This window comes from Sarcophilus harrisii, chromosome 6 (assembly GCF_902635505.1).
Source record: "Sarcophilus harrisii chromosome 6, mSarHar1.11, whole genome shotgun sequence".
In the NCBI taxonomy this organism is placed as follows: domain Eukaryota; kingdom Metazoa; phylum Chordata; class Mammalia; order Dasyuromorphia; family Dasyuridae; genus Sarcophilus; species Sarcophilus harrisii.
This window is the reverse complement of record NC_045431.1, coordinates 65,681,450-65,705,253: the sequence shown is the minus strand read 5'-3', so window position 1 is coordinate 65,705,253 and position 23,804 is coordinate 65,681,450. Positions and strand designations below refer to the sequence as shown.

The 23,804-nt window shown below is 35.4% G+C and overlaps 1 protein-coding gene across 1 annotated transcript in view; it reads left to right on the top strand.

Annotated features, from left to right (window-relative positions):
- TBC1D9 (TBC1 domain family member 9) overlaps positions 1-23,804 on the top strand; it is a 116,101-nt gene that overhangs the window by 22,877 nt on the left and 69,420 nt on the right. The window contains exon 2 of the mRNA XM_031943129.1: positions 19,897-20,007. Within this exon, the coding sequence (XP_031798989.1) occupies positions 19,897-20,007 (111 nt within the window). The remainder of the gene's footprint in view (positions 1-19,896; positions 20,008-23,804) is intronic.

Below are 23,804 nucleotides of genomic sequence, written 5' to 3'. Positions count from 1 at the left end.
TATTTTAAAAAAGAAAGAAAATAATATGGTAAAAATTCAATTAGTGTCTTCCTTTATACCTTTTGCTAGACTTGGATAATCAGAGCTAAAAGGCCCCATTGAGTCCAATAATCTTATCTGACTTAGTTATTTTTCACCACTTGTTTTAGTCTTAATTTGTTATTCAAACTTTTTTCCTTTATAAATTTTAAGTTGTTTTCCTTCCTTCTTTCCCTTCCCCACCCTAGTGGGCAAACAATATATGAATTATACATGTGAAAGCATGCAAAACATTTCCATGTTAGACAATTTTGCAAGAACATAAGAAAATTATACTTCAATTTTGCATTCAATTCATCAGCTCTCTCTGGAAAAATTCTTATCAGGAGTACTTTGGAATTGTCTTCGATCATTGTATTGATCTTTTGATCATTATTACAACATAGCTGTTACTGAATACAATGATTTTCTGGTTTTTCTCACTTTGTTTTGCATCAATTCATATAGATCAAAAAGATCTTGCCATGTTTTCCTGAAACCACTGCCTCATCATTTCATTTAACATAATAGTACTTCATGACAATCATATGTGGAAACTTATTTAGCCATTGATGAACACCCCTTCAATTTCCAATTCTTGGTACACACAAAAAGAGCTGCTAATTAAAAAAAAATTTTTTTAATATATAGGTGTTTTTCACCTTAGATTTCCAGCTGCCTGTTCATAACTTTTAATCCTTTGTCAATTTGGGGATGGTCCTTATTTTTACAAATTTGATTCAGTTGCCTATATATTTGAGAAATGAAGCCTTAATCAGAGAAACTAGCTATAAAATATTTGATATTACTTCGTTCAACATGGTACACAATGTAGATTCCCTATTGTCTCTTTTAACTAGGTCTATTTTTGCTTTTGCTTTGTCTGAGATCATGATTACTACTCCTACATTTTTTATTTCATCTGAAGCATAATAGATTCTATTCCAACCCTTTATTTTAATGCTGTGTGTCTTTCTGTTTTAAGAACGTCTGTTGTACACAACATATTGTTGGAATCTGGATTCTAATTAATTCTGCTTCTGTTTTATGGATGAGCGCATCTCATTCATGTTCATGGTAATGATTACAGTGAATTTCCTTCTATCCTATTTTCCTCTATTTGTCTTCTCTCTTTTTATCCTCTCCTCTAAAGATCATTTTGTTTTCTTCACTACTGTCTTTCTTAATCCACCTTCCCTTTATCGCTCCTCTCCCCTATCTATTATTACCTTCTCCTCCTATTTCCCTATTGGATAAGACAGATTTCTATATCCAACTGAGCATGTATATATTTCTTTCTTCGGTAAATCAATTCCTGTGAGAGTGAGGTTCAGGCATCCCCACATCTCAATTTTCCCCTTTGCTATAAAAGTTTGTCCTTATATAATTCTTCTATGTGAGAAAATTTTCCCCATTCTACCTTTCCCTTCCCCCTTCTTCTTGTGCATCCCTCTTTCTCACCCCTACATTTGTTTTGGAAACCATCCCAATATAATCGATGCACCTTTGCCCTCTGTCTATGTAGATTAACTGTCCTAATAATGATATAATTAAGAGTCACATGTACCATCTTCCCATGTAAACAATTTAACTTTATTGAGTCCTTTATGGTTACTCTTTCAAATATACCTTTTTATGTTTCTTTCAAGTCTTCGTTTGATGTAAAATTTTCTTTTCAGCTCTGGCCTTTGCATCAGGAATAACTGGAAGTTCTCCATTTTAAAAAATATCCATTTTCCCCCCTGAGAAGTTATATTCAGTTTTGCTGGGTAGGTTATATAGCTCCTTTGCCTTCTGAAATATATTCCAATTCCTCTTATCCTTTAATATAGAAGTTGCTAAATTTTGTGTTATTCTAACTGTGACTTGGTGCTATTTGTATTCTTTCTTTCTGACTGCTTGCAGTATTTTGTCCTTGAACTGGGAGCTCTGAAATTTGACTACAATATTCTGAGCAATTTTTATTTTGATATCTCTTTCAGAAGGTGATTAGTAGATTCTTTCAATTTCTATTTTATCTTCAAATGAAGATATCAGGGGAGTTTTCCTTTATAATTTTTCAAAATATGATTAGGTTCTTTTTTGCAATATGGCTTTCAGGCAGTCCAGTAATTTCTTAAATAATCTCTCCTAAATCTATTTTCCAGGTCGCTTGTTTTTTCCAGTGAAGTACTTCATATTTTTTTCTTTTTTTCCATTCATTTTTACTTTATTTGTTTCTTCAAGTCTCAAGTCATTAGCTTTCTTTTTCTCAAAATCATATTTTTAAGAAATTGGTTTTCTTCAGTGAGCTTTTATGCATCTTTTTTTCCCACTTGGTTTAAGTTTATGTTGCTTTTTAAGGAGTTATTTAGTGAATTTTTGTGCCTCCTTGTAAAATTAGGCCAGTTTTGCTTTTTTACGATGTTATTTTCTTCAGTATTTTTGTTTTACCAGGCTGTTAATTCTCTTAATAATTTTCTTGTATTACCTTCATTTATTTTCCCAATTTTTCTTCTTTCTTTAACTTCCCCAGGAATTCTTGCTGGCCTTGAGTCCAACTGGCATTTGTCATTGAAGCTTTGCTTGTAGCTCTTTTCATAGCATTATCTTCTTCTAAGTTTGTCTTTTTTCCAACATAATAAAATTTTATGGGTTTTTTTTTGTTATTGTTTGTTCATATCCCAAAACTATTTCTTGATGTTAAATTTTATGTTAAAGTTGGGTTTTCTCACCTAGGGGTGTGAAGGCACTGTCCCAAGTTTTAGTCTTTTCTGTGTTGTTGCTGTCAGAGCTAGTTCTGGGTGTCTGCACATTTTTGGTGTTTCTAAGGTGCTTATCCTGGGAGAATTGTGGTGACTGCTCTCTTGCTCTGTGTCTCTGCTCTGGTCCTTGCCCAGGAAAGGCCCCTGATCTCCTATATCTGTAAGGGCTGGTATTCCTCTTGACCTTGCAACTATGACCAGGGTCCCTTTTCATTATGACATTATGACAAATACTTTTCTTGGAATCACAACCCAGAATTGTGTGTGGGTAGCAGAGTTGCTCATTTAGCCTCAGCTGAAAAGATCCCTAAAATCTCTGCTCACCAGTTGTCTGACTGCCTTACTGGGTGTGGGCTGAGAACTCCTGAATCCTGAAGCTGCTTAAGTCATAACCTTTTCCAAGGTTCACCAGTGATGTTCTGGCCTGCCGTGGGCCTCTCTGGACCCAATATCACAGACTTCTCCTTCAGCCCTCCTAAGTTGTCTCAGACTGCAAAAAATGTCCCCTCTGACCCCTTGTTGGCTCTGCCAGTATAAAATTTGATTTGAGACGTTTTAAAATTTGGAGAGGAATGTTGGAAGAGTTCAACTGCACTCAGGTCTGTACTCTGGCTTCTTTATTTCCATATCTTAGTTCTGCCACTCTCTTCACTTTCCATATAATTTAATTCAATTTAACAAACATTAATTAAGTGCCAGACATGAAAAACAAAGACACAAATGAAACTGTCCCTACCTTAGGGGAATGTACATCTTACTACCCTTCAAAAAGGCCCCTTACAGACCAAGGTTCATTTGCAAGGGGAACCTTCTAATTTTCAAGCCATTGTCCCATTGTTGGATTTTCTTTTTCTTTAAAAAAGAATTTTGCCTTTTATTTCCTTTCTTAAACTCCCATAGTAATTTGGTCTCTGGGCCATTCCTCCTTTCATATATCGGGTATTATTTTCCCTTTAATTTCTCTGATCCAGATATGTGCCCAGAAGCTGCTTATAAGACATGGCAGCCAGGCCCTTTGTCATCTTGGCTGCCTTTCAGAATGTGTATGTGTGTATAATGGGACCTATGTTTTCATTGGCCCCTAGTCAGGTACTTCCTCTGTCATTGCAGTTTGACATTCCCCTTCTGCAATTTGGGGCTTTTTTCTTTTAAAATTTTTTTATTATGATGAACTTAGCAATCACCTTTAATATATTTCAATATATACCTGATCCAAACAGTGATCGATCATGACTTCAGGAGCCTGAAAATAGGGTTTCCATCCCTTGGCAAGAAAAGGGTAAAGGAAAGGTACAGAATGAGACATCATTTAACTTAGATGATTTCCTGGGTACCGAGTGAAAGATCAGGGCATTTGCCCAATGTCATACAATCAATTATTCTTCTTAAAATGTAGCATCTAAAACCAAATAAAATTATGGTCTGACCATATGGAGAAATCATGCCATCTCTTGACCTAGATGCTTTTACTTCGATTAATACAGCCTAAGATTACATTAACCTTTTGGGGGCAGCTACATGGTATTGTTGCCTTGTGGGCATTTAAACCACCCAGGGCTTTTCCTACAACTTTCAATCTGTTCACTCCAATTCTGTGTTATATCTTAGGATTTAAAGCTTTTACAGGCTTTAGGAGACTAGATAATCCAACCTTTTCACTTTATAGTTTCCCAGAAAGGGAAACTGACTTGCTTTTGGTTGCTCAAAAAGAAATTTGGTTTTGGCTTTACTAATATTAATTACTACTAATACTAATATTAATATTCATTCTTTCTCCCAGGGAGTTAAATTTCTCCCAGATTGGTGAGAACTCTGAGCTCCATATTTGATGAGCATTCCATCTATGTCTTCATCTACACTGTCTGATTTTTTTTTTTTTTTTTAATGGTGAGGAGAACCAGAATCAAGTATAGAATTCTGTTTAGGAGTTTGCTGGAGCCAGTTCTAACTAGCAAGGTAATTGTGAAATTTGTTAAATGTACAGTGTGGACATTTAGTTCTGAGAAATCAAACTTGCTACACATCAGGACTTGATTTATTTTGTTGTTGATAATCTAGATTTAAGAAAGTGTTGTTAATAATACAAATAAACTTAAATGTGTTTATGCTTTGACATCAACGATGATTTCGTTGGATTTTTTCCCCATAGGTACTGAGTTGTTAATAATTTCCCAGCATACCTCTGATTCTTTTCTATACCACCAATTTTAATTTATCTTCTCCTTTTATCTAAATGATTTCAAGGAAGTCTTTTATTTATAGAGCAAGAAAAATTTTCAGCAACTTTTTTTTTTTTTTTTGATTAGTGGAAAGTTGCTCTAAGTATTCTTAGAGGGTGTTCTAGTTGGGTTTTTTTTTTTTTTCCTTTTAGTTTGTTTCTTTCATATGGAAATGTTTTACATGATTGCATGTATATAACTTATATCAATTTCTTTGCCATGTTAGGAAGAGGAAAGGAAAGGATGAAGGGAGAAAATTTGGAACTCAAAAAATTTTTGGAATGAATGATAAAATTGTCTTTACTTGTGATTGGGGTGGGGGAGAGGGAATTAAAATATTATTTTTTAAAGAGTCCTCCAATTGTAATACTTTCCCTTTTTAAGTTACATTGTGTCTTTTTTTAAAAGTTGACAATAGGTGAAGAAAATGGTCTGTTACCTCCTTCTAGATCACAAATAGATGTTTATGATTAGAAGAAATATTTTCTTTTACACACTTCTTTCTAAGTTTCCATTAAGAATAGCACAGTCTATCTAATATAGTAGAAGGTCTTTGAAGACAGGAACTATTTCTGGTCCTTGGATCTGGTTGTTTTATGGAGTGCCTTGCACATAGTAGGTACTTAAATAACTTAAGCACTCACATAATTTGAACACCTCACAATGTCCAAGTTTCTCTTTATAAAATAGGAACAATATTAAATATCGCTGACTATTTCATAAGCTTTATGAGATTTAATGAAAACATTGACTATTAAAAAGAGTTTGGGTAAATGTCTGAGGGGGATCCAACCAGGATGCTGCACAAAATATAATTTACTGAATTAAATTCTTACCCTCCCCATCTTTTTTCCCTAATAGGCTGTTGTCATCTTTAAAAAATGTTTCATATCACATAGACCTGACCTTCAGGCATATTCTCCCCATGCCCACAGACTAGTCTTTGGAAATTTTGGCTAAGAAGGCCTGAAAAATTCTTCTCTTCAAGGTAGCTTCAGGTATCTGATATCTAAGGAAAGAACTCCATTTGCATTCCTTTCAAGAGATCTTGCAGAAAATGAATTCCTATTCAGGTATTTACAATCAACACCAGATTTATGACAGCCAAAGAAATACTGAAGGATTTCCAGAATGTTCAAATAACAATATGCTGACATTCCAAAATGGCTTATTTTCAAATATTCCCCTAATTATAACATTGGCTCACTTGTGATGAGTTGCATGTGGGAAATTCATCATCTTGATCTGTTATTTGTTATATTCATATTCAGTTCATTCAATATATTCATATTGAATCTGTTATCAATATTTAAAAAAGATGCAACACAACCAAGAAAAGTGAGGAAGTCTCAAGATGATATATAAGCAGATCCACTGCCCCTTTCTGTTCCTCATGTTTTCCTGGTCTTACTTGCTTCATTTTGCATCAATTCGTGTAGATCGTTATTTACATATTCTCTATATTCATCACATATTTCATTTCTTAAGGCAGAGTGTTATTCCATTACATTTGTACACCACAATTTGTTTAACCATTCCCCCAAACAATAAGCATCTATTGGGATTCCAGCTCTTTGCAATAATAAAAATGCTATTATAAATACTTAGGTTTATATGTTGACTTTTAGTGACCTCAGGAAATAAGTCTAGGAATGGAATTTCTGGTCAAAGAATATAGTTTTTGTCAGTTTATATAATTGCAATTTGCTTTCTCAAATAATTATTCACATTTCAGAGCTTTCTCATCGGTGTGCTAGTGAACATAACATAATTCCTTCATCGGTGACTGCAGGATTCCCAACTTTTGCCATCTTTGCCAATTTGCCTAAAACTTCCCGGATGGTTGGATTGCATTTCTCTTATTAGTAGTAATTTGGAGCATTCTTTTCTTTTCTTTTTTGGAGCATTCTTTTCAAATGGTTATTAAAAGTTTGCAGTTCTTTTGAGAAGTATTTGCTAATATCTTTTGACCACTTAACTAATTAATTTCTCTCTTTGTTCCTTAAAAATTTTGTTCTCCTTTTTTCATCCATTATATATTCTTCCCAGTTCTTCCCAGTTTATCTCACCTCTGCCTACCCAGAATCTCTACATTAAAGCTATCCCTACACATAATCTGTCCCTTTATCAAAGAATAAAACAAGGAACAAAATAATCAAGCAAAACTAGCCAAGAGAGGAAAAAAAAAAAGCCTCATACTGATTTTATTTGCATTGTGCTGTATAGATTGTTCCCTTTTCTTTAAAGAAGTGAAAAGAGGTTGCTCCTTATCTCATCTTTGGGGCAAGCTTAGTCAAATTATGACTAATATAATGTTGTTTTGACTATTTAGTTCCACAAACATCAAACCAAAATTTAATTCAGATTAGAAAATCAAGTGTCTAGGAGAGGTCAAAGAGATTGATTCTCTTTGGCAGAATCAGAGAAAGGCTCCATGAGAGAAAAGTGCCAGGACATACCCTTGAACCAGTAGGATTGTGGTAGGAGATGGGGAAATCCAGAGGAAGTAACATCTGGTACCACAGAAAGGGGCCAGGGCAATGAGAATAAATCATTGGTTTACCAAATCATTGGAGAAGGATCAAAGCAGAAAGTAAGCAAGTAAGATGTTCACTTACTGAGTGTCTTGAGGGGATTTGTTAACAGGTTTAGGTTGGGCTATATAACCTTTGGTTCCCTTCCAGCTCTGAAATTTTGTGACAGCTGAAACATAGGGGAGAGCTAGGAAGAGGATCTGAGACTAGAATAAATAGCAGGGGCTTCATATGTTATCCTTGCCTTTATGGCTTTCAAAGCACCAATGTGACAGCAAAGGCCCCAAGTGAAAATTGAGGAAGAGCAGTTCATTTATCTTTTTTTTTTTTTTTTTTTTTAGTGTTTGAAAATTATAAACAAACACACAACACCTACAAATCCATTGACAAAATAATAAGTTTATATAGTGTTTTTAAAAATCTAATAAACATTTTTCTCAATCATATTTTGTTTTTCCCAAATACATGTTTTCAATATTCACTTTTGTAAGATTTTGAAAACCAAACACTTTTTCTCCCTCCCTCTTTTACCTCCCCCTCCCCAAGACAAGTAATTTGATATAGATTGTACATGTACAATAATTTTAAATATATTTCCATATTAATCAGATTGTGAAAGAAAAATCAGAACAAATAGAGTTTTAAGATTTACAAAGTACTTTAGCTACATCTACTCATCTGAGTTTCACAAACCCCAAGATTCATTCCTGTTTTAGAGATGAGGAAAATGTCATTTAACTGGGGCTTTTGTTGGTGAGTCATTTTTTTAAGCAACTACAGAATTTTCATGACCCCGTTTGAAGTTTTCTTGGTAGAAATACTAGAGTGATTTGCCATTTCCTTCTCCAGCTCATTTTACAGATGAGGGAACTGTGGGAAACAGGGTTAAGTGACTTGTCCAGGGTCACATGGCTACTAAGTGTCTGGGGCCAGATGTGATCTCAGGAAGATGAGTCTTCCTAATTTCTAGCCCTGTGCTCCCTGCATTATGGCACCATCTAGCTGCCCCAATTAGGGGTTTACCATATAGTTTTCAAGCTCTGAGTACTTTCCATTTTTTGTCTTTCCTGTGTGTAAACATGTGTGTATGTTTGTGTATGTGTGTGTGCCCTATGTGTGTATATGTATTGTGTATATATACATATTGTGTGTATGTATTTTATACACACACACACACGTAATGATATACATGAAAGACAATGGACATAGTTTCAGCGACAAGGGAGAAAGAAGGTACATTGATAGAATTGCAGAAATTAGCAACAGGGAAAAGTGTGGAGATTTTCCATGTTGATTTTGAAATACTAGCAGAACATCTAATAGGAAATGACCAGAGACAGTAGAAAATGTGGGTCTGAATATTCAGAAGAGAAGTGAAGACTCAATAATAATAAAGGAATTTTAATTTGGGAATAATAAAGGAAAAATTGAAGCTATGAACATGAATGAATTTACCAAGGGAGAAAATGCAAGGGGAAGTCCAACAGATCTTCCAGCATGGCATAGTTGTTTTATATTTAAAGAATAAAATACTGTCTCACTAACATCCTAATAAAACTCAACACAGACAATAATGGAGCACATCCTTTCTAGTATAGATATCAATATTGTATCTGCAGTTGTGGCTGGAATGAAAAATATCAAGCAGATCATGTCTTCTTACATAATATTGTCTTCCAAGACAGATCGCTTAGTGTTCTGAATTCCTGTGACAACTTTTGGCTCTATCCATTTTTCACCAGTTTACATGAACCTAATTTGATTGAAGATGAGCCAAGTCATCATAATGAAAGTAAGTTTAATTAATATCCATTTCCCCCCCAGTTTACATGAACCTAATTTGATTGAGGGTGAGCCAAGTTATCGAAATGAAAGTAAGTTTACTTGAGGATGATTGTTTTTTACTTTTAATTTTCCATTCTGTTGGAAATAGGCAATTTCCTTTTCTTAAGATTCTCTTGAGTAAGGAGGTTTTTTTTTTTTTTTTTTTTTTAAACTAGGTCAATCATAGATCATGAGATAGAAGAAACCTTAAGAGACTAATGACTCATTTCACCCCATAATTTTGCAACTGGGGAAAAGTGAGTCCCAGAGAAGGTGAACTCACTTCTCAGGTCACACAGCTATTAATTACTACTATCCCTGTCTTACAGCAAGGTGAAAGAGGCAAGAGTCATACACAGATTCTGTGGACCCTGACTTAGGGTCTCCACCACACAATCTCTCTGAACATAAAATCAATTTTGATTCTAAACTATTGCTGAGCATGTTTGAAATAGATAAAATGACTTAATAATAATAGCTTTACTTCCTAGGTGAAATAAATCTCCAGAATTCTCAAGTATTGCTCTATACATACAAATAAGTATATATATGTGTGTGTGTGTGTGTCTGTCTATCTATCTATTTAGATAGATAGATATTTCTATAGACATAGATCTATATCTATATAGATATTTTGATATATCTATATCAAAATGCAAAATATGATGCATTTTGTTCAATCTTTTCATCACGTCCAACTCTTCATGACCCCATTTGGGATTTTCTTAGCAAAGAAACTGGGCTGGTTTGCCATTTCCTTCTTCATTCATTGTACAGGTGAGGAAACTGAGGCAAACAGGGTTACCCAGGACCGCACAGCTAGTAAAGGGTTTGAGGTCAGGAAAATGAATCTTTCCTAACTTCAGATCTTGTGCCTTATTCCCTTATTCCCACCTAGCCGCCAAGATATTCATGAGTGCCATATTGGACAGATAAGGATGCAGAACTGGTATTGAGTGAAACTAATAATCTTCTGATACTCCAGTTATAGGTTTGTGAATTTGTCAGGGAATGTACTTTAAGATCTCCTCCGACTAGGACAAATCTAGATAATCTAGAAAACCTGCAGCTGCCTCACCAATTTGCTGCTCGCCTGTTCAGTCTTTATGTGAGAATCATGGGTTACAATTTGAAAGAATTTAAAGAGATTCTCTTAAAGCCACAAAAGAGTTTATTTATACCACAGCTGGCTGACAGGCTAGCCTCAAGAGGAAGACTAGCAAGTTAGAAATAATTCAGGAAGGCTTTAATATACTGAAAATTTGGGGCTTCACTAGCAGACTAACTGCCTACAACGTTGTAAAAGATAAGGAAGATCATAATTTAGGGAAGGAGACAAGTAAAAGCTTTTGTAGAAAGACAAATTAGTTAGGATGGGGGCTTTTCCGGAGACAAATAGAGCAACAGGTAAGCGGTTTTAATTGCTCCAGATTTGTTAGCTAGATATAGTTTTTATTGTTCCACATTCACCAGTGCACTGTGACCCATCATTTACCAGAAATATTTTTAATAATGATAATTTTGTGTGATTATTTTTCAGTGTATATCAGTTTTGTTTCCTTTCAAAGGGATTTGCTTTTAGTAAAGTGGCTTATTTTGAGCATCTCCTGCATTCAGACCAATATTATATTAATGTGTCTGCCTGTCAGTGTGGCTGAGAGGAAAGACATGAAACTCTTGCTTTATTCAGGCTTCAGGCTACATACTCAGCTTGCAATGTCAATGGGGGCCTCATGGAATAGTCCAGGGATTTCTTGTAAGATCTGAACAGCAAATATTAATGGACTAAATGTATGTATGACCTAGATGAGCCTTCAAAAATGCTTTGTAAATTGTCTTTTCTGCTCTTGTTTTAGTTGTAAACAAATCTGTACTCTCTCTTCCCCAAAAAGATAAGCTACAAAAGGGGAAAACCATAGCTTCTCCCTGCAGACTCACTGCCTTGGGGAAATTTCTCTGTATTTTTTTGCACTGCACAGATCTGCACAGATCAAAATAAGGTTCGTATCAGGAAATCCCGGTAAAGATAAACTTTTGCGTTATTTATTTCCTCCTGGAAAACAACCTTTCTTCCTTCTTAAGGAACTTTAGGGGCTTTTTTATTTTGTTTTGTTTTGTTTGGGTTTTTGGACAAAGTCTGTGATTTCATTGACATAAGACATTGCTTATGAGGAAAGTCCTTTTTCCCAATGCGGATCAGCCCCTGTTCCAGGATGGCACTGGGTCACAGGACTAGTTATGTGTCAAAGGCAAGGCTTGATGTCCCAAGGTCTACTTTCTATCCACTTACACTACACTCTGCTGAGTTGTCATTTTTCAGTCACTTCCAATTCTTCATGACCCCATTGGGGTCATTTCTTCTTGGCAAAAATTGTTGTAATAGTTGGCTATTCCCTTCTCCAGCTCATTTTACAAATGAGGAAATAAGGCTTTTCAGTTTAGTATCTTGTTTCTTGCCAATTCCTGTTGACCTTTTGTAGTTCCAACTAAATTATTTTAAGTCATTGCTTCATCTTTACATAGTTCAAGTCTTAACTCTTAACTCTGGATTGCAGTCCCTGATGCCATTGATCCATTCTGAAATATCTACCCATGTACAGGCTGACATTATTCAGAACATTTGGGGGTTTTCTTACGTTGCCAGAGACACGTTGTGAAGATTATCCACTTAGGATTTATTGAATACCCTAATGTCAAAATTTTTTAAATTAAAAAAAGAATTTTCCAGTGTGTTTTATATAATCTTCTGTGATTAATGTTAATTAGCTGAATATTAAATATAAATATCTGTTAAATTACTGTTACACATGGTTAAGCATGAAGGCTCTTGAGTAATCCAAATATAAACACGCCTAGAGTATTGGTACTTAGCCATGCAAACAGGGACCCACAGAGGACTTTAAGGCAAAGGAATCCTCTTTAGATCCTAAAGAATATTTTATAAGATGATATTTGAAACATAGGAAAATATTGTAACTAAGAGATATAAAAAGAAAAATAAATCCTTATTAATTTTTTGTAAATTACTCAATGGTATAGACATTCCTTGTAGAGAATGACTAGATGGAGCCTAATGGTAAAACCTCTCACAAGAGAAGATAATTTAATAGAGTTTAAATGATCTTAATTAATGGGAGTGTATCTAGGGATAAATTATTAAAATTAACTTGGAAAAAAAGGCTATTGGAAATGCAAGAAACAGCTCCTTATAGTAATTGACTTCTCCATGACCTAGAACATCATGTTGCACTGGAATCCTAGACCCAAGTTAGGACTTTTCTCAGGGTAGGAGCCATCTCCTCCTGGAGAAGAAATATTGAGCATGTAATTTTGAACAGTATTTGAAGTGAGAGAAGAGGTAGAGTTCATGCAAAATGTAAAACCTACAATATCAGAAATAAAGATGTTGATAGATACAATAATTTCTGATTATCAGTATCAATTTAGACATAAAACAGGGAAATTTATGGTAACCAAAGTGTTTGGTACGTTATGGACTTGATTCCAAATAAAAGACAGATTTATAGATATTGAGGTCTTTAAGACTGATCTTTGCTTCCTGGAAATACTGTGCACTTTGGGGAAAATGGCATTCCTAGCATTCCCCAAACATACCTTGAACTTTGCTACTTGTACTGTTTTTCATATCAGAGTTCTTTTTTTTTTCTGTTTAGATTCTGTCCTCACCCATTAGTCAGTAAGTCAACTAGCATTTACTAAATGCTTACTATGTGCCAGAAACTATGCTGATAATTACTGACATGAGAAACAAAGGCAGAAACACAATCTCTGTTCTCAAAGAGCTCACCTAACCAGGGAGATAACCTGCAAGCAACTATGTACAAATATAAGATGCTCTATAAATAGAGTCAGAGGGAAGTGATGGGAAGGATAGGGGAAATCCAGAAAAAGCCCCTTCTAGAAGGTAGGATTTGAGCTGAGTTTTGAAGAGTGAGAGAAGGCAAGTGGAGGTGAAGAGGAGTAGCACTGGGGAACAGCCAGTGAAAGGCATGGAGTCTGGGATGGAGTGTTGTGTGCAGAGAAGAGGAAAAAGGTTGGTGGAATAGAGTATGTGAAGAGAAATAAAGTATAATAAGATTAAAAAGGTAAGAAGAAGCCAGGTAAAAGGACTTTTAAAGTCCTGATCCAAGTCCTTGATCTTGGAGGTAATTGGGAGTCATTGCATTTTATTGAGTAAATAAGTGACAAATTACTTTGGCAGTTAAGTGGAGGATGGACTGATGTGGGGAAAGAAATCAAATAGAAGGCTGTTGTGATAAACTAGGCAGGAGATTATTGAGAGACTTCACCATCACAGTGACTGTGTCAGAGAGAAATGGGCGTATACGCCAGATGTGTTATGAAGGTGGTATAATCTTCCAGTGGGCAAGAAATGAGAGGTTGCCCAATCTATCATGCTCACTTTCACTCGAGCCAATTTATCTCACCACCTAAACTCAATTATACCCATGCCAAAGTGAATCAGTTGCCTCTAGTGATATACCAGTTGAAGTGGGGAATTTTTTTGTGCCTTTGTTACATTGAAAACTCTCTGAATATGTACTTGTGATGAACAATGCTGTAGAAACAAATGGATAAGTAGACACCTAGAAGAGCTATATTTAGGACCTCAATTTGATTTCATTATTACAGACGATCAAAGATTGTTTAATGCTAGAAATAGCCGACTAAAGCAGCTGCTAAAACAGTACTTTGTGTGGGAAATGATGAAGAGGTTCACTGTTTTGACAATCATTTCAGATGTGGGAATAGTAAAGCTTTTAGAAAATTCTAAGTGGCTTCTTTTTTTTCTTTCTTCAAATAAGCTAATCTAAAATTCTCTGGGACAATTTTCTCCCCCAGTGTGGTATTCTGCCATACGCATCGATTGGTTTTGGGATCATCCCTGTCTGCCCAGGAATCTTGACTTATTTATTTATTTACTTACTGATTTGGGTGGGATTCTAGTATTTTTTTTTAATTAAAGCATTTTATTTTTAAAACATATGCATGGATAATTCTTCAACATTAATCCTTGTAAAACCTTGTGTTCCAATTTTCTTCCCCTTCCCCCCCCCAGATGGCAAGTAGTCCAATATATGTTAAACATGGTAGAAATATATTTGATTTATTTATTTTTTACATGACCAAAACGTTCTTTTGCTGTACAAAAAGAATCAGACTCTGAAATATTGTACAATTAGCTTGTGAAGGAAATCAAAAATGCAGGTGGGCATAAATATAGGGATTGGGAATTCAATGTAATGGTTTTTAGATTTGACTTATTTATTAACCATCAATTTCTCTACTGGTCAATGGGTTAGTTTGCTTTATCCTGCAGGTTCTAAAAAATCCTGTATAACTAATGGTTTCAGCAGGCTCCTCCACTGTGGTGGTTAGTGCCTGTTAGTTTTTTTTTGTTTTTGTTTTTTAACTTTTCCTACATCCATTTTTCTGGATCTCTCCTTTGGTTCCATCACATTTTACCTACTAATTTTTTTTTGTATTTGTGTTTTCTCAATAGATTATGAATGCCTTGAGGGTGGGGACTTTGCTCTTTTTTTTTTTCAGTTTATATGTTTCCAAACCTAGACATATAGTAAATACTTGATAAGTGTTTCTTGAATAAATGGATTTTATCCCTATTTTTTCTTTACAAAAGCTTTGTGATAGCAGATATTTTTATCCACATTTAACAAATAAGTAAACTGAGGCTAAAAAAAAACTTGTTCTATAATAAATGGCAGAACTAAGAGAAGAACTGTGATCTTGGTACTTTATCATGCTGCCATAACCTTTATATGCACAGAGGGGGATGAAATGATGACAGAGATGTTAAATAGTATTTATGTAGTTACTCTTCCATAAAGATCATTGCTGTTAAAAAAAAAATGCAAGAAAGTCACTCTGGGTACTAAAAAACTTGACCAGCAGATTGTAGGCTCCCATTAGGCTATAACCTCTTTAAAGGCAGAGACTGTTTTGAAGTTGTTGCCTTTATATTTCCAGTGCTTAGCAAAATGTCTGGTACACATAATTATTGATGTAGTTGATGGATTGATTAATAGTTACTCCTGAGTACAGTCCTGGGTCCTGACTGAGTTTGCTGTCCAATGACCAGCTCGATTAAATATGGAAAGACTCTGTTACCAGTGGATTGAGAATAGAGGATAATTTGCCATGGCAACGCATAATAACCAAGAAACTTTTAAAAATGACTCTCAGATCTCTGAAGCCTTCTTCTGATTTTTTTAGGCACATTGGCAGAGTGACATCATGATGGGTAGAGGCTGTTAAGAATCATATAGTGGGGGTAGTGGATAGAATGCTGGCTCTGGAGTCAGGAGGACCTGAGTCCAAATTCAGTCTCGGATACTTACTAGTTCTGCAATTTTGTACAAAATATTTAAGCCTGTTTGGCTCAAAAAAATCATATCGTATTTATGCCATCTGTAAATATTATCAGCTGTTAGTATCTTCACTGTGAGATCTATGTCCCAGTGCCTACCAGATAACATAGTAGTAAAAGCTAGTCTTATCAATGTATCAATACATATATATTGATATCTGAATGGTACGTGAGATGAGGAAATCCAAGCTAAATGTAAAGGTGACTTACAAGTTTTCCTTAGATAATAAAGGTGGTAGAACTGGTTTCATTGTGTGTCCAAAAGCAACAAAAACTAACCTTTTTGAGGAACTTCCATTACCCTGGGATGGGAATGATCCAAAACCCCCACCATGAGAGTAATTGCAGCATGTGAACCAACCTGCTTCAGAGGATGAAGAAAGAGGTAAAACAATTCCATGAAGACCATCCCAACATGGCTCCAAGTCAATCAAGTCAGTCTCCACTTCCTCCTCAGGGATTCCAGTGTGAGGAAAATAAAAGAAATGTGTAGGAGGAGACAGGTCATGAAGGGTATATGCCTGGCACATAGTAGGCACTTAATAAGTGTTTATTGATCAATGGATTGATTGATTTTTATAGTCAATTTTGAGAAGCAATTGATCTGGCTCATAGCGACTGTTTTATGTTTATTGACTGACATCCATATTTGTATTTTGTTTCCCATATTACACTATCTTTATAGTAATATAAATATAAAATCTTTATAGTGTAATATTTACACATATTATACTTTCTTTGTATCAATGAAGCTCAGTAGAGTACCTGGCACAGAGCTGGCACTGACTGCCTGGGGAGTCACTAAAATTAGCTGTGTATATTAGACTATAGAAAATGAAAGTAGGATTTAGTGTCTGTTACAGCAACATCAACCTGTCAGAAGGTCAGTGACCAAAGATAAAGGCAGAGGGAGGTGCTGACTCTCCAAAAGAGACCCACCTGTATGATTGAGGTAGAGATAATCTCCTTTCTCTGGAACCTAACTGAGGAAAGGAAGACAGATTATCCAGGACTATAATTGGTCCCTTTTCATCTGGTTTTCATTATAGATGAAACATTAAATGTGAAAGGTAATAAATAGATAAGAGAACCATTCAACACTAGGGATGATCTGGGTTGAAAGTCTAGAAGATTGAGTTAAAAGCCCATTCTTTGACACACACAGTGACAGTCTGACTCTGGGCTGGTCCCTTAATCTCATGGAGCCCTAGGCAACTTTCCAAGACCATAAATTGCAAAGAATGTACTGATTTACACAGTTAAAGGGAATTTTCCCTTTGGGAGCTACAATACAGATGAAGTCATGGGTATAGGGGGGAGGGGGAGAAATCACTGCTTTCATCATTTCATCATTACTTAGCATCCCTTCCTATTCCTCTTCTTGTAGTCCTTTAAATCCCTCATTTGGCATTCAGTTGTTCATTTACAAAACCAACAATTGAGAGGAACCTGCTCTTTGCCTGGTATTGTCCTGGGCAATGGAAAAACAAAAAAGAATTTATTTTTGTCCACAAGGAGATGGGAGGAGGGTGGGTTCAATGTGTAAATAGATAAGTACAAAATATAAATATGATATATATAAATCTACCATATATGTATTATATATATCAATACAAAATATAAATGTAAATGCAAAGTAGTTTTGTCCAGGTAGTGATGGGAAACACTAACGAGGGGGATTGGGAACAGCTTTTTTTAGAAGATGGCACAAACTGAATCTTGAAGGGAATTGAGAATTTTAGCAAGTAGAGGTATGGAGGGCTTGCATTCTAGGCATGTGAAAAAGAGAGACAAAAGATAAAATGGGTAGGCTTCTTGGATAGAGGAGTATTGTAGATTTGTTCTTTTAGAAATATCATTATATAGCATCCATACTCCATGCTATGGGCCATCATTCTTTGATAACTGGACACATTTTGTTTTCAGATTTCTACCATCACAGGTGGTGTGAATCATTATGTACATATTGAAATAGCATTGAGTATAGACTCAGTAATAAGATCTCTGAGCCAGTGTGACTGAACCTAAGTCCAAATCTCAAGCGCTTAGAACAACTGATAGTAGAGGAACAACTTGCCCAGCTGAGATTTAACATGTCCTCTCTAATACTCTTACTAGTCTACCACATTCTTATTTCTCATTTTAGATGAGTGAATGGCGTCCTGATAAAAATTGATCTCATCTAAATTAAATGTGAGACTGAGCAAGTAAGCTTTTTTCCTCATCTGTAAAATGAAAGCTTTATGCTTAACTGTCTCTGAAGTCTTTTCCAACAATAACACATTGTGACCCTATGAGGTATTGGGATTATCCATGTCTGAACGGAGTTTGCCTGCACAAGCCGATTTTTCTTGCAGCCCAAAAACTCTTTGATAAGGGAACTGCCAAGTTTGCTGATCCGAGAGACCAAAAGCAGACCCTGGAGATATCTTTTCTGTCTGGGGATGCCTTAGTGCATTCACCATGTCACTCTTTAATTCCATAGCTGGCTCACATCATACTTCATTCTCTTTAAAAAGAATATAATGATAATTATTTGGGAGGAGAAGCTAGTGAAAATGATTTGTGAAATGGAACATTGCTGTAAAAGGACCAAGTCATAAAATCAAAGCTTCTTAAAAGTGACATCTCTCATAATTATACTCAAGGGTGCTTTTTAAGGTTTATAGAGATGCTTCCTTACAACAGTGCAGGGAATTATGATATCATTCAAGTGTTACCCCCATCTTGAGGAGGAGGAAGCTTAACCAGAGATGTGAGGACTTGCCCAAAGCCAGACAACTAATAAAAGGCAGAAGGGGTGTTAGAATGGAGTTTGTTCAATCCAGAACCCATAGATAAGAGATCTGGAGCCGGAAAGCACCTAAGAGATTATCTAGTCCAGGTTTTTCTGTGTCATGATCTCCTTTGACAGTCTGAAAACTATGGATCCCCCTTTCATAATTTTTTCTTTGACATTTATTTATTTTTAACATTCATTTTAAAAAATCAGTTTTATATTCTTACTCTCCAGTCCCAATCACCACTCATTGAGAAGATAAGCAATAGGACTCATTATACATGTGAAGTCACACAAAGCATTTCCATATTAGCCATGTTGTAAAAGGAAAGAAAGAAAGAAGAGAGAGAGGGAGACAGAGAAAAACAGAGATGGAGGAGAGTGGGGAAGAAACTCAGAATTGATCATTCTCTCTAGACATGGATAATACTTTTCATCGTGGGTCCTTTGGAATTGTCGTGGATCAGTGTCTTGATTAGAGTAGATCATGCATACTTTATCATTGGTACAATATTGATGTTACAATATTGATGTTACAAATGTTCTAATTCTGCTCACTATCTTCTATGTTAGTTCATTTATTTTCTCAGATTTTCCTTTACAGAATGTTTTAAATGCATAAAATAAAATACATGGGATCAATTATATAAAAAATTAGTTATTAACATTTTTTTTAAAGTTCATGAACCCCAGGTTGAGGATTGATCTTGTCTACATCCATTGAGCCCCAGGCTTGTGAAGTAACTTGCCCACATCAGATAAGTTGTAAGCATCAGGGAGGGAACTTAAAGTATGGATCTTTAGTACTCTTTCTAATATCAGTGCCAATGAAAACTTTCCATTTGAGGGTGCTGAATTTTTATCTGCCAAATGAATATTTGCCTTCAGCTAAGCCTTTGGCAGATGTCCCACTATTCTTAACATTATTATAACTTGAACATTATTATTGTAATGGAAGATACTATAACTAATAAAGTTTAATAAAATAATTTAATAAAATAAAATAAAGTTTAATAAAAAATTTTTAAAGTTTAAAAAATAATTTAATAAAATAAAAAAAATTCATTTCCAAAGCACTGGAAGGTTTACAAATTATTTTCTTTACAATGATTCTGTGAGTTTGGTATTGTAAGTATTATATGCCCATTATATAGGTGAGGAAGCTGAGTTCAAAGAGGAAGGAAACATAGAACCAGAAGGGGTAGAGCAGGGACTCTGGGGCATGTCTTCTCAGTCCAAATCCAGTGGTCTTTCCCTTACAGCAAGCAGTCTGCAAAAAGTTATCTTCCTGAAATCCCACAGTGGGCTTTGCAGGAGCCCCCAGGATGAGGGTGTATGAATTTTCTCAGATGTCTTTCCTCTGTTCCAGGTCTCCTGGTGGGAACTCTCGATGTTGTTCTGGACTCCAGTGCTAGAGTTGCCCCTTACCGGATCCTCTACCAGACTCCAGATTCATTGGTATACTGGACCATTGCCTGCGGTGAGTAGTAATGTTCCTATTGTCATACTTAGAAAGAAAAGACCCGGCTAGTTCTTGATATCATAAGACAACACTGCTTTGTTTGTTGACTATATTCCCTGAGAAAGGCATTTATTTGACAGATGATAGGATTTGGAATTGATAAGAAGCCTCCAAAGCTCTTACTTGATAGATGAGGAAACTGCCTCTCAGAAAGGGCAGCTTATCCCCCAAAACTTTACAGGCAGTAAGAGATTCAAAACCAGGAGTCACAATCTAAATCCAGTTACCCAATCCCATATACATGATCTTTCTGCTTATGGCTGGGACTCAAAGCAGCTACAGAAAGAACAAAATTTCCTTCAGTTAAATGTTGCTGGATAATATTACGGACTCTGGATCTCTCAGAACAGGAACTCATAATCCAAAATAAAGGAGAAATGCCTTTTCATCAATTGTTTAGTATCTAGCTTTTAGAGTGACCACAGTGGATAGCAGATAGACATGCTGACTTTTTGCACAGTACTGAATAATTCTTATTTGATTATAGGAGCCCCGCAAATTAGAATAGAATCACAATGGTCTTGACTTTCCTTCATTCTTGGAATTTGTTTCCTCATCACCTTTTAGAAGCCTTAGTTTTTTTTCTTCAAAGCTCTGCTCAAGCTCCATCTTCCACATTGGGCTTTTTAATATTTTTTGTCCCATAAACCCCTTTGATAGTCTGGAAACCTATGACTTCCTTCTAATAATGCTTTGAAATGCATTAAATCTATCAATTTGTGAAAGGAAACAAACTATACCAAAATATAGTTATCAAAATGTTAACTTTAAGTTAACAATCCCCATTCTTTTTGAAATGTTTCCTAATGTCCCAGTAATTGACACTTCTTGCTAAAAAAACTCATTTATTTTTGTGTATCTATTATCTATAATATATATATATGTATAATTTACATATAATAGAATATATAAGCACTTTAAAGGAAGGAATTTCTTTGTGTCTGTCTTTAAATCCCCATCTCAGCACAGTTTCTGGCAAATTCTATGTATTTAATAAATGATTAATTTAACATAAGCATCCACATACATTGTATATTTTCAGATATAGCTAGATCTGGAATCAAGACTATCTAAGACCAAATCTAACAAGTCATTTAACTTTTGCCTGCATAAGTTTCCTCAGTAATAAAATGCAGATAATAATGGTACCTATCTTCCAGGGTTGTTTGAGGATAAAATGAGATTTGTTGAGTGCTTTATAGATCTTGACCTGCTATATAAATGCTACTTGCTATTATCATTAATAATAATTATATTATTACTTGTGACTCCCTTTCCTTCTCTCCACTCATGGGCACCATCCATAGTTCAGATTTTTCTTATTTCTCACTCATATCCCCACTTGGGCTATAGTAATAGTCTCCCAGTTGATTTCCCTGCTTCCCAATCTATCCTGCCCCAAAATGATATTTTCAAAATGCAGATCCAACTGTAAGATTATGCTGCTTAAATAAAATTAGTGGGTCACTAATGTGACTGCATCCTACAGTCTGTCTCTCACCTATCTTTCCATATTTCTAAAAAATTAATAATCAAAGATTTTCAAGTCTTATTGGAGATTACTGACTTTTATTTAAAATTTCAGTCACACTGGTCTTCCCCATACATGTTCTTTCATCTTCTCCTTTTTACCCAAGTTGTATCTGGAGTGGACTCCTACCTTACTTTTATCTCTCAGAATTCCTTCCTTCAAGCACAATTTAGGAATCACCCCTTCCATGAAGACTTTCTTGATTTTCCCTTCTCCCCCTCTACACATTGGTGGTTCTCTTCTTTTTAAAATTATTTTGCATATATCAGTCATGTCCAACTCCATGTGATCTCATTTGAGTTTTTTTAAAATAGTATTTTCTTTTTGTCCAGTATGATAAATGTGGAAATAGATTTAGAAGAATAAAAAGCTATTATTATAGAAAAATTTTAAAATATTTTATTTTTTCAAATACATGCAAAATCCTTTTCAACATGCACCTTTGCAAAACTTTGTGTTCCAAATTTTTCTCCTTCTCTCCTTCCCCTTTTCCCTCCCTTCAAGACAGCAAGCAATCCAATATAGGGTAAATATGTCCTATTCTTCTAAATATATTTCCATATTCATCATGCTGCACAAGAAAAATCAGACCAGAAGAGAACAAGAGGAAAAAGGGAAAAATAAAAACAAAGCAAGCAAACAAGCAACAACAACAAAAGGGAAAAATACTATGCTTTGATCCAGTTTCCTTGGTTCTCTCTCTGGATGCAGATAGAACTTTCTATTACAAGTCTATTGGAAAAGCTTTGAATCACCTCATTGCTGAAAAGAACCACGTCCATAGAGTTGATCATCACATAATCTTATTGTTGTGGTGTACAATGATCTCCTGCTTCTGCTTGTTTTACTTAGCATCAGTTCATCCAAACTTCTCTGAAATCATCCTCCTGATCATTTCTTATAGAACAATAATACTCCATAACATTCATATCCCATAATTTATTCAGCCATTCCCCAACTAATCATCCACTCAGTTTCCAGTTTCTTGCCACAAACATTTTTGTACATGTGGATCCTTTTCCCTCCTTTAAGATCTCTTTGGGATACAGATCATTTGGGCTTTTCTTGGCAGAGATACTGGAAGATCAGCCATTTCCTTCAGCTCATTTTACAGATGAGCAAACTGAAGCAAACTCAGATAAATAAATTACCCAGAGCCACACAACTAACTTGTAAGTCTCTAAGGATTGATTTGAATTCCCATCATCTTGATTCCTTGCTCAGCACTCTCTCCACTGTGCTATCTAGCTGCCCCAACTTGGATATACTTTTTATTTATTTATTAATGTATGCTTTATCTCTCCTCCTCCCTTCAAGGATGTAAACTGTTTGAAGGCAGCAACTATTATTTTCTCTTTGGATATCCAATACCTAATGTACTTCCTTTTACATGACGAGAAATTATAAAAGCTTTATTGCATTGAATTAAGTTTTTAGCATTTAATAAAATTTTCGTTTATGGTTCAGAGTAAATGAAGGATGAGTTATGGTTTAAAGTAAATGAAGGCTGAGAGAATGGGTTTTGAGAGTAGGTAGAGAAGACCAATTGTGATAGCATTCTGAGAAACATGGCAGACCCCAACCAAATAGGAGATAGAATTCACACTTTGCCCTGGGGGACACCCAAGAGCACATCCCAGAATCTTATACAAAGAATGAAACCTGTGCATGTCCAATCTACATGAAGTAAACTGAGCAGCTTTTAGAGATATAGGACTTAGAGGAGAAAAGAGAGTTGCAGTTTTAGGCTTGTGGCCAGGAACTGAGAGTTTGAAGTCACATTCACTCGACACTGGCCATCAAGATTAATGCTAAACTAAATCTCTGTAACTAGCAGAGAAAGAAAAGGAAATCACCTTTGAAAAAACAAGTACCCACAGGAGCCAAGCCAAGATCAATAAGGTGAAAATTTCCCTATTTCTCACCGTTTAACTTGTCACTTTCTCCAACCACAGAGCAACTTCCATAAATTCTAAGCTGCTTTATAGCTTCTCTGCAGCCAGCCCCTCATCTGATCCTTTCAAGGTCTTTATGGATTTTGTAAATCTCTCATTACATGTCTCTCCTCTCTCCCTCCAAAGGATCCAGTGAGTTTTTGCCGCTGAATGTTGTTTCCAATCAATTTTATTCCTCTTGTCAGCCATCAGCTTATTCCTTTTCAATGGGTTGTTTGGTTTTGTGGCTGAGCTGGTCCATGAGGCCGAATACTCTTGTAGTAGGACAC